Here is a 14,307-nt window from a genome sequence, read left to right as displayed (position 1 = left end):
TGGGGTGTCTTCTCTGGTCACCTTCTGTTCTAAAGTATGCATCCAGACCTAAACCGGTCCTAGACAGTTCAGGAAACCATGTGTACGATCACTTTCAGAAGTGACTCATCTGTAGTCAGTCATTCAGTTAAAGGCACTGGCTGAGCGCTGACTTTGTGCCAGGTGCAAAGGATAGATCTGCTCCAACAGGGAATTAGAATATTCTGTGCTCCGAGCCAGGACTGCGGAAGCCCAAGGTTTTTGCAGGGATGCCTGCCTAAAGGGGTCTGGCTCCCCAGAGGAAGGTGCATTAGGCTGGCGGTAGCCGGGGAAGGGCATGTTCTAGTTTTTCCCCCTCTTTTTGGAGGGTAGGGGGGGAAGTAGCACAGCCATGGAGCCAAAAAGAAGATGAAGTAATGAGGAAGCAGCCTGCATGATTGGGCCACTTGGGTGCCTGCATGTTTATGACTGCGGTGGCGAGTCTGGAGGAGACAGGATGGAAACAGACCTGGTAAAAACAGTCTGAGGGCACCGATATTTTTTCAGGGTGAACAATTTTTAGAGGGTTTGAAGTTTGGGGCACAAGGAAGAAATGAGAATCACCAGGAGTGTCACAATTCTCGATTAGCACATGGTAATCGGTAATCACTATGTGATTTTCTCAGATACAGCTGATTAATACAGACTTCTCGTTATCAATTTTCCTGCAAAGAGTACTGACTCCTGAAAACAATTATGTCTGAATTAAAGCAATCCCTTAATTCTGGAAGGCCTGAGGGTTTCAGGCCAAGCCAAATAAAGTTAAGGAGAAAGAACCCCGAGTTCTCAAACAGCACAGATGGGATCAAGAGGTCACTATGGAAACCCACTCTCCTTATCTAACTCTTCTTGGCTTTCTAGATGTCACCTGGAAAGGAGCCGTTCCACGAGCTCCACCCCAAGTCCTGCCGTGTCCTTCCTGGCTCCACCTCTCGTTGGAGTTCAGCTGCCTCAGGGATGGGGATGGTCATGTCACTGACTTCTCCCTAAACTACATGTGGACCTGTACTTGGATGAAGAACTGCATCTTCCCATGTTGCTTCTGGGCTCCTGCTTTGCCAGCATTACACAAGCTACATCTTCTGTTTTGGTTTAATTCTTTGGTACATTGACACCAAAGATGGTATGTTTAGAAAACCATATAAAGTGTTTTCTCAGTGATTCCCTCATTAGTTTCACAACTCTGGGAGGAAGCTAAAGTTGCAATTATCACCATTTATCCTCCAAATATAGATTTCAGTTTACTAGTACATGGTAGTTATTAATAAAGGTGAAAAATTTCCATAGATGTATTGGCCATAAGTATTTCTTCCTTTGTGAGTTGCTAGTGGTCACTTTCCTACAGAGGTCACATGACATACTGGTCCCAACAGAGCGCTATGTTTTAAGGTACTTTCTTACAATGTTTAGCAAAGGTAGGTTATGGTGTTTTGCTTAGGGTTATCACTACCAAGATTCTTCTGATCACTACATATTACCAAGTCCAAGGTGAGTCCGTTTTTAAAAAAAACTATAAATAGCTAGCGTAATCAAATGACTTACAACAGTTTTAACAGCTATGGCCATTAACCAGAGGAAAATAGTAAAATATTTAATTTAATATAAAAGATCACCGAATCATTTCCATGGGAAAAAAATTACAATAAAAAAGAGTTTAGCATCACCCCAATGTTCTGATATTTCTGTTGTCCTGGGGGCAATGAGCTGATGTCCATCCTAGGCAGTCCAAAGCTGACCAAGGACAGCTGATATTCACAAGAACCCATCTGGAGGTGTAGGAAGGCCTGGCTATTTGTTGCTGAAGATTCTGCAAACTCTATTTCTAAATCAACAAAACCCAGACCAAACTTTTTGGCTACCTTCCCCACCCAGGATATCTTCAAAATTTCTAAAGAGAAGAGTTATCAACAACACCATCCATCCATCCATCATACTGCTAATACCCCTTGTTTCAAAATATCATCAGCAAATTTCCTTCAGAGTCTGGGTTAAGGAGAAAATTATCTCACCTGATATACTTGGCCTTTGGTACCTGTTGCAATTATATAACTCATTGATAATTACCTCCTTATCTTGGCTGCTAGCGAACTCATGATTGCTAGAATAATTTTTTCTTTTCCTTCTTTTAATACTTTTTTTTAACCTTTTATTGCATAGTAACAGTTTTAGATATTGAGGTATACTGTGATTTAAAACAAGCTAACTGAAATAAGCCAGTCAGAGAAAGACAAGTATCACATGATCTCACTCATATGTGGAATCTAAAGAACAAAATAAACCCAGAGACATAGAAGCATAAAACAGACTGATGTATTTCAGAGGGAAGGTGGGGGTGAGTGGGAAGAGATTAACCAAAGAACTTATATGCATACCCCATGGACACAGGCAATAGTGTGGTGAAGGCCTGGGGTTGCGAGGGAGGGAGGTGTGGGATAGAAGGGGTCAATGGGAGGGAAAAAAGGGACATCTGTAATACTCTCAACAATAAAAATAAATTAAGAAATAGAAACAAGCTACTTTGAATCCTTTTTTATAGTAGCTGAGGTTTAACTAGTGTTTATTTGGTATCATCAAACCAAAAATTGCCAAGTAAACAAAACAGTAATCAGTGCATTGCCTCCATAAGGTTGGGGAGGGATCAGAATAAGCAGTAATTACTAATTCTGAGTTCGCAACAATCCCATGTGTTCCTAATTATATCAAAGGGGTGATATAGAAATTTCTCAAAAAAGGGAAAAAAAAATTTTTAAGAGGGTTTCTAAATCAAGTAATTAAAGGAAATAAAAATCCCAAATCTTAAGGGGGAAAAAACACTGCAAGGCCAATTTGCTTGTTGTTTCCATTCTGGGTTAGTGAGAAGAGGAAGCTGAACAAGAGGGAAATGATATCACCAAAGAAAAGACAAATCTAAGAAATGTAACCTCTGCTTTGTAATTCATGAATCTATATAAAGAAGACAGACAGCCCTGGCCTGGTAGCTCAGTTGGTTAGAGCACTGTCCCAATACACCAAGGTTGTGGGTTTGATCCCTAGTCAGGGCACATACAAAAATCAACTAATGAATGCATAAATAAGTGGAGCCAACAAATCAGTATTGCTCTCTCTCCCCCTTCCTCTCTCTAAAAATCAATAAATAATTTTTTTAAAAAAGACAAAATCAATCCTATATTAATGCAAATTGACCAAATGGCAGAACAACCTTTCACTATAATACACACTGACCACCAGGGGGCAGATGCTTAACGCAGGAGCTGCTTCTTGGTGGTAAGTGCGCTCCCACAGGGGGAGCGCCGCTCAGCCAGAAGCCAGGCTCACAGCTGGTGAGCGCAGTGGCGGTGGCAGAAGCCTCTCCTGCTCTGCGGCAGTGTTAAGGATGTCTGACTGCGGCTTAGGCCCGCTCCACGGACATCCCCCGAGGGCTCCTGGACTGCAAGAGGGCACAAGCTGGGCTGAGGGAGCCCCCCCCCCCCAAGTGCACGAATTTCATGCACTGGGCCTCTAGTATGTTCATAAAATAGCAGAATGCGATCAAAGGCAAGGGCTTCCTCATCATACGCAGATTCTGACAGGCTGCCATGCTCTTGAACTCAATGAAGGGGAACCCTGAGGTACCATACCACCACGTGCTTTTACAGACATGAGATATATTTCCCAGGCCCGGCTCAAAGAGCTGCCACGTTTGGCCCTACCTGCAGACGATGACGTGTGTTCCTAACCATCCTACAGTACTCACAACAGTGTCGGTCGGTGCCACTGAGTGGATCGGTTGTTGTGGTTGACGTAGTAGGTCCGACCTAAATTGTCCACTTTCTCTTCCCAGCCAGGGGGCAGAGGAGGAGGAAGCTCCTCCTGGTGCTGAGAAGCTGAGTCATTTGAGTCCACGACTTCCCACCCGTGCTGTGGAGTAAGATCACAGGGAAGGTCAGGAGGCTGGATCTTCAGGCGAGGAAAAGACACTCACAGTGCCCCCTGTGTCCTTGCTCCGCTGCTCTCTGGCTCCTGCAGTGGCTTCATGTGCCATATCTGAAGAAATTCCCCCAAAGGGGCAAAAACCCCCAAATTCCAGGAGAGTAGTATTAAAATATTTTGAGCAATAGTCAACTAAGTGTGGCCATTTTGCCTTAAGATGACTACTAGAAGGAGCCACAGAGAGTTGGTAATGTACGGTCTGCTGTGTTCCTAAGTCACATTCTACTCCTTCCACATTGAATATTCGTTATTTTGACCCAAAGGCCTCCAAGGCTGTACAAAGCCAGGGCACTGACGCGGGTCCTTTACACCTGCCATCTTTCCAACACCTCCCAAAGGCAAAGGGGAGCTGGGAGATAAGCTGCACTGCGTGTGTTCTAACAAAAATTGCAGCACCAGTGACCAGGAGGGAGGTTGGCCCTGAAGCTGGCTTTGGGGGTGAAACTCACACTCCCCATCCAGTACAATCCCGGGAGCCAGAGATGTCTGAATGCTGTGGCATTCTACTTACACCCCCTACTCGCTGGGGCCACATAAACAGGCTTCATGGTACCAGTTACATTTTTGCAACACATATTTTAGGCATTAAGTATTCCTTCCTAACATCCCCTAGTAAAGTCACTGGAAAATGAAGTAATTCACGGGTTACTACGGTTGGGAGGTTAGAAGAGTATAAAAAATCTCCTTGGATTTGAGATAAGGATCTGTTGATGTGCTTGTGAAATCTTAACATTCATGACTGTCTACCTCCCACTTCACTCCTCCTCACAGATGAAAGCTCACAGATGAAATACTGCCTGGAAATCCGACCTCTGGGTCTGAGGGAGGCTCAGCTGACTTGCCCACATAGTCACATATCACGTATATGCAACAGCTGCAAACAGATGTGTAAAACAAGCCACAGAGAGGCCTTGTTTAGTGGACATTTTCAGGACAAGATGAGACTCTAACAAAACAGCACTATCTGAAGGACGTGCTGAGAAGGTACAATAGGACCCACGGATTAGGTATGTGACTAGCAAGTTAACACATTTCGTACGCTCAGGAGTTTTCTCGTGTTTCCCGCGCCCTCTGTTAAGGACCGCTCACGAGTGTTCTCGTTTTTCACGCCCATGGAAAAAGGAGCGAATCTAGATACTTATGTAAATTTTGTTTGGTCCCTCTTCATAGAGGAAAATGTTTTACGCAGTACCATACGTTAAAAAAGTACTAGGAACTTTAATTGTTTAATTGTTTTTGTAAATAAAAATGTTATAATTATTGAAAAACAACACCTAAAGTGCATTATGATGATTTAAATAACGTGCAGTTTGCCCAAAAACGTGCAGTCCCTGGCGTATGTCTTACAGAGATTTCTATGCGGTACGCAATGTGTTAAAAGGCAGCGAGGCCAGGAGGGAAAGAAAGAAAATTCCCCTGACAGCTCATTCCAAAATGGCATTTCTAGAGGAAAGCTTGCCTGATTCACACTGTCACCTGTGGGCCAAACGAGTGAGAGACCTGGCAAAGATTTTCTAAATCACTTGATCCACTTTGGAAGGCAGCTATGCTCACCACTATACCACCAACGCCAACCACTTGATCCACTTTGAAGCAATTCCACTTGCTAAATGGAATTTACAAAGAGCTGAGAGTCCAAAGTAATAACAGAATTAAATATATGAGAATTCACATAGGGGTGGGGCTATTAATAAAATATGAGTTTAGCATTTTATAAAGAGAAATCTTTTCAATGATTAGTGTTGTAATGTAAGATGAAAAGTTAATCTTTTTTACTAAAAACAAACATACTGGTAGATGACCAAAGACAGATTCCCAGGCACTTTTAAGCTTTTTCATATTTAAAAGCTTTATAAACTTTTATTTCTTTAAATAATAAAATCTTACAATGAAATAGTTATATGATCTTAGGCAAGGAGAGACCAAGGCCTGATGCTCTTACCTCCATGTCTTCCCTCTGCTCACTGTTTTCTTCATCTTGGCCTCCGTTTTTTGGCATATAGGCCATTTTCAATCGCAAGAATCCCTTAACTCGAGATTTATGACTGTATGATAGAAGAACATTGGTTATAAAGGATATGGCTTGGTTATATCTTTCATATTTATGATGACTTTTAAAAAAGATAAAACAGGAAAAGTTGCTAAATCTTCCTCAGAGAAACCAATAACCAAGGCATAATGGACCCCTGCCCCTAAGGCCTCACCTTCTTGGTCTGAGGAGAAAGTCCTTAAACGTGTAGGGTCGCTCCATGGTTGGGTCTTCTGTCTGCAGGAAGAAAAAGTAAGTTTCAATACCCCTGAGATATTGTATTGTTAGGTACACCAGACTGGATTACAGAGAGTACATTTTCATTTTAGAATGTGGGAGCAGCAAAGACAGAGTCGGTTCCTCAATCAGTTACTTGGACAATTATTTAACATTTTATAGGTCCCAGACTTTAGTCACTCAAAATCCACTAGATGTCACTATCAACATCTGTTTTTAGGAGCCAACCCGGCCTTAGACAAATGACAAAATGATAGTGGTCAATGCCAAGCATAATTCCTAACTGCAGGGTGGAGGCCTCAATCTCACATACTGGTTAACGTCAGAGAACCAGTGGTCATCCAAGAAACCTAAAGATGGAGTTAACAGGAAAGTATGCAAGTTCTAATCTGTGAAGGGAATAATTTTACTTTAACATTGTCATCAGCCTAGACAAATGAAAGGTTATCTCCTCCACAGAGATCGTCCTAGGTGGCACCATCAATCTACCTTTTGCTGCTGCTTATTTCATGAAGCTATGAATGCAATTGTAACATTTATCCATTTTTCAAAGAAATCAAAAGATTGTGCTTAATCAAAGCAAGTAGGAAATTAGAAAAATAAATGTTACTATTTCATTAATTAAATAGTAAAATCTCAAAAACCCAGGCTCTTTAATGAAACACAATTTAGAATATTTACTTCTGTAACAAGAGAGACCACAACACCATGATTTTTTTTTTTTTTGAATGAGAGGGGTGTGTATATATGCATTTATATTTGAAATTAGTGACCTGGTGCACAGATTTGTGCACATTGAAAGGAAGTTAATTAGAAGGTGGCCAGTGGGGCAGATCTGGGCAGGGCGGGACTGGGCAAGAGGGGCAAGACATGCCCTGGAGCCAACCGCCCGCAGGTCCCTCCCCACCGTGGCTCGAAGGGTGTCTGCGCAGTAAGCCGGGTCCCTCTGGCAGGTGGGGTCCCTTGGCCTGGCCTGCGGGGATTGGGCCCAAACCAGCTCTCTGACATCCCCCGAGGGGTCCCGGAGTGCGAGAGGGCACTCTGCAAGGTTGCTGTTGTACAGGGTGTGGAACTCAAATGCAAGTGTGCAATAAATCAGATTCAGGGCCAACAGTGCCCCAGCAACAACATAACCCAAGGCTGAAGGTGGAATCGCATGGCCCTGTGAGGAATTGGGCTCCCTCTTCTCTAGTTTCGGGGTGTGTCGTTACCCGAGAACCGCTGCTGCCAAGTCACTGTAGCTCGGCAGCTCCTGCATTTAGCATCCGCCCCCTGGTGGTCAGTGTGCATCATAGCTACTGGTTGGATGGACACTTAGCATATTGGCTATATATAATAAACTGAAAATTATTTCTATGCCTTTATATGTTATCTATTTGTCATCCCTGCTTTAAGCTGCCGATGGTTTCTTCCTTTGCTTATAATAAACTGAAAATTATTTCTATGCCTTCAAGGTCAAATAGGGTCTGGCTGGTAATTACCTGTAACCTCACTGCGAACCATTTAATTTACCCTCTCTTGGCTGCTATTTCAATCACTTTGTGTTGCCTAAGAGCCAGAGGAGGGGTGGAACAATATGGAAAAGCAAAGCTGGAATATGAGGTGATCTATTGCTCACCAAGGCCTCCAGGTCTTGTCCCCACAGTCTGTCTATATTTCCTCAGGGGCATCTCTAACCTCAGTTATTTGCCAATAGATCTAAGTGTTTTGCTGCTCATCTGAGCAGAGAGAAATGGTAGCTACACCACACATGCTAACTCCTATTTCTAAAGCTGAGTGACAAGTTCACTCAGAAGCAACAGCATCTTTTGTCTGTGCTGACTGAGAAAGCCATATAGCAAATTCTGGGCACCACCAGCTTTTGAGACGTAGGCCACAGAAATAGCATGTGCAGTTCTAGACAAAGGGAACACACGTTTCATTAGATACAGAGGATGAATTTGAAAGCAAAAACCCCCCAGTGACTAGGACGGGTCTGACAGAGGAAGGGAGCTGTTTTGCATGAATTGACAAAGGAAGACCAAAGAGAAGAGCAAAAAGCAGGTGACATTGACTAGCATACTTGGAGATTCAGATACACTTGATTCTTTCCTATCCCCATGAAAAGACCACTTTCTGGGGGGGCGGACTAGGGCTCTTTATTTCAGCCTTCTCCACTGTGTTGAGAAAATATTACTCTGAAAATATATCCAGCTGCAAACAATGAGAAGTCACTGCTCACAACAGGCAATAGAAAGCAGATAACCATCCTCACCGGGAGATGATTAAGGGGCACGTCCACCTGTCCCAGGAAGTCGTCTCGTGTCTGTTGAGAAGAGAGCAGAGAGTTAATGTTCCCATTGATTTCAGAGTGTCAGCATTCTTAAAACATTTCTTTACAGACAGAGACAAAGGTCCAGGGCCTGACACTACGGTGCCACGGGGATGGGTCAAGGCAGATGGCCCAGATAGCTGTCATCTGGGAGACAGGTGAGCCCAGGCCCCATACACCTGACCTTTAGATGCCTGAGGCTTTATGGGATGTCCACTACCCAAGTCTCAGCAAACTGTGCTCTCAACCTCGACTGTGGAGAGCTACCATCCCAGTATCTTACTGGTGGACTGCCTTGCTTTCCCTGCCTGGTACTGAGATATGGGACCGAAGATTACTAGGTTAAGAGCCTGGACTCAAACCGGCCTACCTAGATAGGAGCCTGGAGCAGGTCACAGGTCTTCCTGGTCACCAGGCTCCCCACTAATGAACAGGCCTATTAATACTAGTAGTGCCTATATTCTCTGGTTGCTGTGAGGACAAGGTGTGGTCTTGGCAGGGCCTGCTTCGTTGTTGTGGCCCAACATGGCAGGTGCCTCTTCTGGTGTCTGAACAAAGCTGAGACATTTGATTAGTTTAGAACAGGTGATAGGTCATCTATTGGACCTGAGGACCATATGATTGTCAACAAAGTGTCACTCAGGTTGATCGAGACTTGGGGGTCATAGCTGGACCAATTTAAAGAGAAGATAGTAAAGACATGTTGGGAACATTTTAACAAATACAGGTGTGGCAAAAGGAGGTTGACAGTTGTTCATCTGGAATATTATAAAATAGTTAATAAATAATAATGCAAGCATAAACTGTGTCTCACATACTTACAACTATAAGCCTACTTTTGCCCACCCGGAATTTACTGATCAAGTGCTATAAACTAAAGAGCTCCCTGAGAGCTGAGAGTCTAGGGAAAGAGTGCACAGTCTACCTATTAATAAATCGTATACATTACTTATAAAAAAGGGCCTCATTTCAATCTAGTAAGTACATTGCTTCAGAATCCAAGTTCATGGATTAGTTACTGGTTAAATTGTAGACCCACCATGCTTCTTCCCCTCTCCATCTACTACACAGCACAGATCTTTCTGACTTAAAATAGACTTAGATGTAATTCACTCAGAGAAATTCTCACAGGTGCTTCTTCAGGCTCTGGGAGGCACATGGGAAGGTGTAACTCAGTTCAGGGGTCATGACCTGGCCCATGGGGTGTCTGACAAGTTGTTTGCACTATGTCCTGCTGTTAGAGTGCATGCGTCATAGCCACTGCCCTGGCCCTAGGCACAAACCAGACACAAGGACTTCTATAACCCTCTTATAAAAACAGGCAGCGGCACCTACCACATTCAGAAATGCCTAAAACCTGGCAAGCCCTGTCCCACAGCCACCTTGAGGCCAGACCTCTCACTCTGAATCTGGGCTCTTATTTACACTCTTTACTAGTCTGCTGTGGACTTTTATCATTTATGGAAACCACTTCTCAAATGTACTTGGAAAACGTCTCTTCTTGCATTTAAAAAGCAGCAGCAGGTAAATATAAATGAGAGTTAGTGACATGATTTGCTCCAGGCTTAGGATTTCCTTTTAGGTAATTTAAAAAATGTAATTAACTAGAAAGCTGTCTGTCTCCTCTAAATGATGCATGAAGGATAATGGAAAATCAAAGTTACTGCTGGTGTGCAGGAAGCATGAGATAAGCCCAATCCTTACGATGAGATTCGCATTTGTTTTCTTAGCTACATTAGATATAACCCACCATGGATATACCTCATCTAGCACAAGGCTAGGAGGTGCCAATAAATGCTGTATATATTTTTAAAAAAATATTTTTATTGATTTTAGAGAGGACGGGAGAAGGAGAGAGATGAAAAAAACATCAATGATGAGAGAGAATCACTGATTACTTGACTCCTGCACGCCCCCTTCTGGGGAATGAGCCCGAAACCTGGGTATGTGCCCTACCGGGGGATCAAAACATGACCTCCTGGTTCAAAGGTTGACGCTCAACCACTAAACCACAATGGCCGGGCAATGCTATAGATCTTAACAAAAGCAGCAGCCTGCAGAAGGCTCAGAAAAGGAAGGCAGCTTTGCTGTCCAAAGAGTTAGGGAGCATTCCAGCCCCAATCTGGCCAGTTTATTTATAATTACAAAACCAGTGTAATTATCAGTTAACTCTACAATAAAAAATTAAAGCAAGAAGTGTGTTGACTACTGACCATAAATTGCCTGTCTACCTAATTGCTACTTGTCCCCTCTCCTCTTGCTACTGGTGCTGATGCTGGGAAAGAAACGGAGATGGGATGCAACTGCCAGAAGGAGATCACCTCACTCAGAGCTCCGGTCATAACCTGATACCATTAAACGGCCATTCACCCATCGTTAACCTCAGTGCACTGCAACTAAAATCCACATAACAGCTGCACGCCCATGCTGTTTTTCTGGGGAGATGTTAAGAATTCTGAACTGATCAAATGTCTCAGCTTTGTCCAGACACCAGAAGAGGCACCGGCCACGTCGGGCCACAACAGCGAAGGAGAATCTTACTGAGATGGTGGCTCTCCACAGTCGAGGCTGAGAGCACAGTTTGCCGAGACTCGGGTGGGGAGTTCTGTGAAAATGCTATTTGCTATGTTATCGTTAACACCACGTCCGGTTTGGACTCTACTTCTTCCCTCCAATGCAATAGCTTTGCTGAATCCCCGAGGCCTGAGGCAGCCTCACTTGTACCTTAACGAGTCTTCCCATTGCATTGAAAAACAATTTCTAAAACCGCCAAAGATGGAGCAACTTCAGGGTTAAAGTACACACAAGGCCCTTATGTCTGGTGGACATCAAGGATGACTAAAATAAAAGAATTTTTAAAATAAAATAGGGATCAAGTCTAGAACAGCACATGGTCCAAAGGAATGGGCTTAACCGAGGGTTTCATCCATCAGTGGAACGTGTTGGTGAGACCTGCTTTCAAAACATCCCACTGCTGCCCAAACCGAAGAAATTGTAGGGAATGTAAAGCACTTAGGTTAATGGCACTATACCAATTTTAAAACATGTCTTCAATACCGCAGAAGAGCTTAGTAGGGGTTCAGAGGGCCGACTAGTGACCTTTGTGCGAGATGAGAAGCAGGCGTGCCTCAAGGACACCTGGGTGTGACAGTAACAAGACAGAAACAGGGTGCCAGGAGGAGGGATCCCCACCTGCAGGCCCTGTAGAGACATTTGAGGCTATCACCATATCCTCAGGCCATCATGCCACAGAATGACATCTTACACCAATATTATAAAAACATGTTATAGCAAATCAATTTTTAATAATTTCCACTACAAAGTTATTTTCATCAAGCTTCATGTTAACTAGAAGTGATTACAAAACCCCAATTAGTTTAACTCATACAGTGACTACTGGCATTTATTGAACTTATTTTTAAGTGGTAAAAGCTATCAATTTCAACCTCAATTACCTGTCATACTATTCTAGAGGCTGAAAATGTACAGGTTAGTACCAATTATAAATGTTCCCTTCTGACAAGCCATCAAATATTTTTCCAATGTCATAACTCAAAACAGAGCCCCTGAAACCTGTCATAGAAGGTAAAAGTGAAATTAATACCAACACTTTCTTTTAGTGCTTGCTCTCTAAACGACGATTAAGAGTTTATTGACAACAGCAAAAACAGTGAAACAGGAAGGGCATAGAAGAAGCAACAGGGGAGCCTAGGCTGGGCTGCTTTGGCTCACTGGGAAGTCAGAGAAAAGGGGCCTCGGAGACAGGTTCAGGGGGTTAGCCTGGGACGAGCTGCTGCTGCCCCTTGGTCCCCTGGTTGCAAGTCTCATGGGGTCCCTTAGAGGATACGTGTGGAGGTGCGGACAGGAGGAGGTGGGGAGGGAATGGCACAGTTGTGCTCCCTGAAGGGAAAGTGTGCCTCTCCCTGCTTTTAAATAACTATTCCCTTTTAAATAAGAAGGGTTTTGGTGTCAATGCCACTGGAACCCAATGCTGGGACTATTCTGGCAGTGCCAGTGAACCCTATTATGGCGCTGGAGCATTTCCCCAGGCTTACTGCGCGTATGCTGGGCCAGAGCTGCCGGCACCGAGTGCCCACCAGGCTCAGTTGTCTTCACAAATGAATGAGACACAATTGCACAAAGAACACATGAAAAAAACAGCAAAGTCTTTCTTTAGGTCAGAACTGCACTTGAAGGACATGATCTGAATCTCACTGCACACTAATGACCACAGAGGTCATGGGTAAATGAGGCGAGGGCCGTGCATTTCCCAAGGAGGCCGAGAAAGAGCGCGCAGGACCACATGGGAAGAAAGGCACTGGAAGCAGGGAGGATGCTCGCAGGGCAAGCAGGGGCCAGAAAGGCTCATTAGGAAGGTGCATCAGAGAGCTGGCACTTCCTGCAAGGTACAATGACTGCGCGGAATAGTGCAGCTTTACATTAAGGTAGATTCAACTGTGAGTAGTTCACAAGAAGCTTTTTAAAAAAATTAAAAATAATGGAAGAGAAAATATTAGTGTCTCACATGAAATATTGAGCAAGTACTGTTTTGAGAAACTTATTTCAGTTACGTACATATATGAGTGTGTGTGCTAAGTTTTGACCTAAAGTTAATTTTTCTTTGTGTAACATCATCAAAAGTTTAAAAGCCACTGAACTTACAGCAAATGAAAACCAGCCAGTACTACCAATGGCTGGGGTTTATCCTAGCAATCATTAAGTAGTGATTTTTAAGAAAATTATATTGAGAATGTCTCAAGACAAATGGGACAGAAGTCTGGAGGAATTAGAACATAAGCTACAGAAAAGGAATTAAAGAGTAAAGCTATAGTATGATTTGATGTTTGTTTCTTACAAACCGCGGGAAAATGACCACCATGAAATGCACCTCTCCTGTGTGCTGCTGCCTTCCAAGGCGGGTGCCTCTGCTCCCCTCTGAGGCATAAGGACCGCCTAGAGGAGGCCATGGGGCTCTATCTTTAGGGTGATCAGCAACATGCTCTTGGAATTACCTAAATAATGAATAGCTGAGAAACTTTTACAGAAGCTGTCAGACAAAATGCTACGAACACAGGGACTCCCACAGCTGTTGTCTGGAGAGACACCTGGAGGCCAAGATGCACTTTCAGGCGCTGCCTCAGTCCTCTCTAAAGGGTGACATCAGCTTTGTCGTCACACTCCTTCCACTTGTCATCCACATTAGCCCCTGTCGTGTGGACGGCTGAACTGCGGAGGCTCAGGAAGGACCAGAGTGAGTCCGGCCTGCAAGGCCAACCTGCCGCTGCACAAGCCAGCGCTGCCCCACCTGGTGCCTCTGGCATTCGAGAGGAATTGTTTCAAAACAGTATATCCTTGATGTTACCATAATCAAGTAGTCAAGTGGCATTCTACTAAAAGTAAAACAAAAAGGTGCAAGGATGAAATCCTCCAAATGCACATGCTCTTCCCCAAATTCACCAGGAAAGCACCAGAACACACTTTAGAAATGTCCCCTGACAGCTGGAGGGAGAAGTGATTGGAGGGGAGATTCTGGAGGAGAAAGAGTGCTCAGGGGGGCAGTAAGTTGTTCGGATGAGGCTCTGGACCACATGGGGAGTGAAAGGCACAGTGTCCGTTTCAGAAGGGTTCTGCTCCCAGACTCCTTGCCAGCAGGGAGTTTGTTCACCATGTGGTGAGGAAATAAGATTACATATTAGAAGCCCTTAACACAGTCCCCATCAGAAATACTCAGGAGCTGTTAATA

The 14,307-nt window shown here is 43.9% G+C and overlaps 1 protein-coding gene across 10 annotated transcripts in view; it reads right to left on the bottom strand.

The window, feature by feature from the left end:
- Window positions 1–14,307, bottom strand: part of NEDD4L (NEDD4 like E3 ubiquitin protein ligase) — a 303,889-nt gene that overhangs the window by 60,121 nt on the left and 229,461 nt on the right. For all 10 annotated transcript variants that reach the window (XR_009454097.1, XM_059706201.1, XM_059706202.1 and 7 more), the window contains 4 exons: window positions 8,508–8,558; window positions 6,192–6,253; window positions 5,930–6,032; window positions 3,752–3,915 (listed from right to left, as the gene is read on the bottom strand). Coding sequence is in view for 9 of the 10 variants with exons in the window: in XM_059706201.1 (XP_059562184.1) it covers window positions 3,752–3,915; window positions 5,930–6,032; window positions 6,192–6,253; window positions 8,508–8,558 (380 nt within the window). In the remaining variant the exon portion in view is untranslated. The remainder of the gene's footprint in view (window positions 1–3,751; window positions 3,916–5,929; window positions 6,033–6,191; window positions 6,254–8,507; window positions 8,559–14,307) is intronic.

This window comes from Myotis daubentonii, chromosome 8 (genome assembly GCF_963259705.1).
Source record: "Myotis daubentonii chromosome 8, mMyoDau2.1, whole genome shotgun sequence".
Classification (NCBI taxonomy): domain Eukaryota; kingdom Metazoa; phylum Chordata; class Mammalia; order Chiroptera; family Vespertilionidae; genus Myotis; species Myotis daubentonii.
This window is presented reverse-complemented; position numbering and strand designations above follow the sequence as displayed.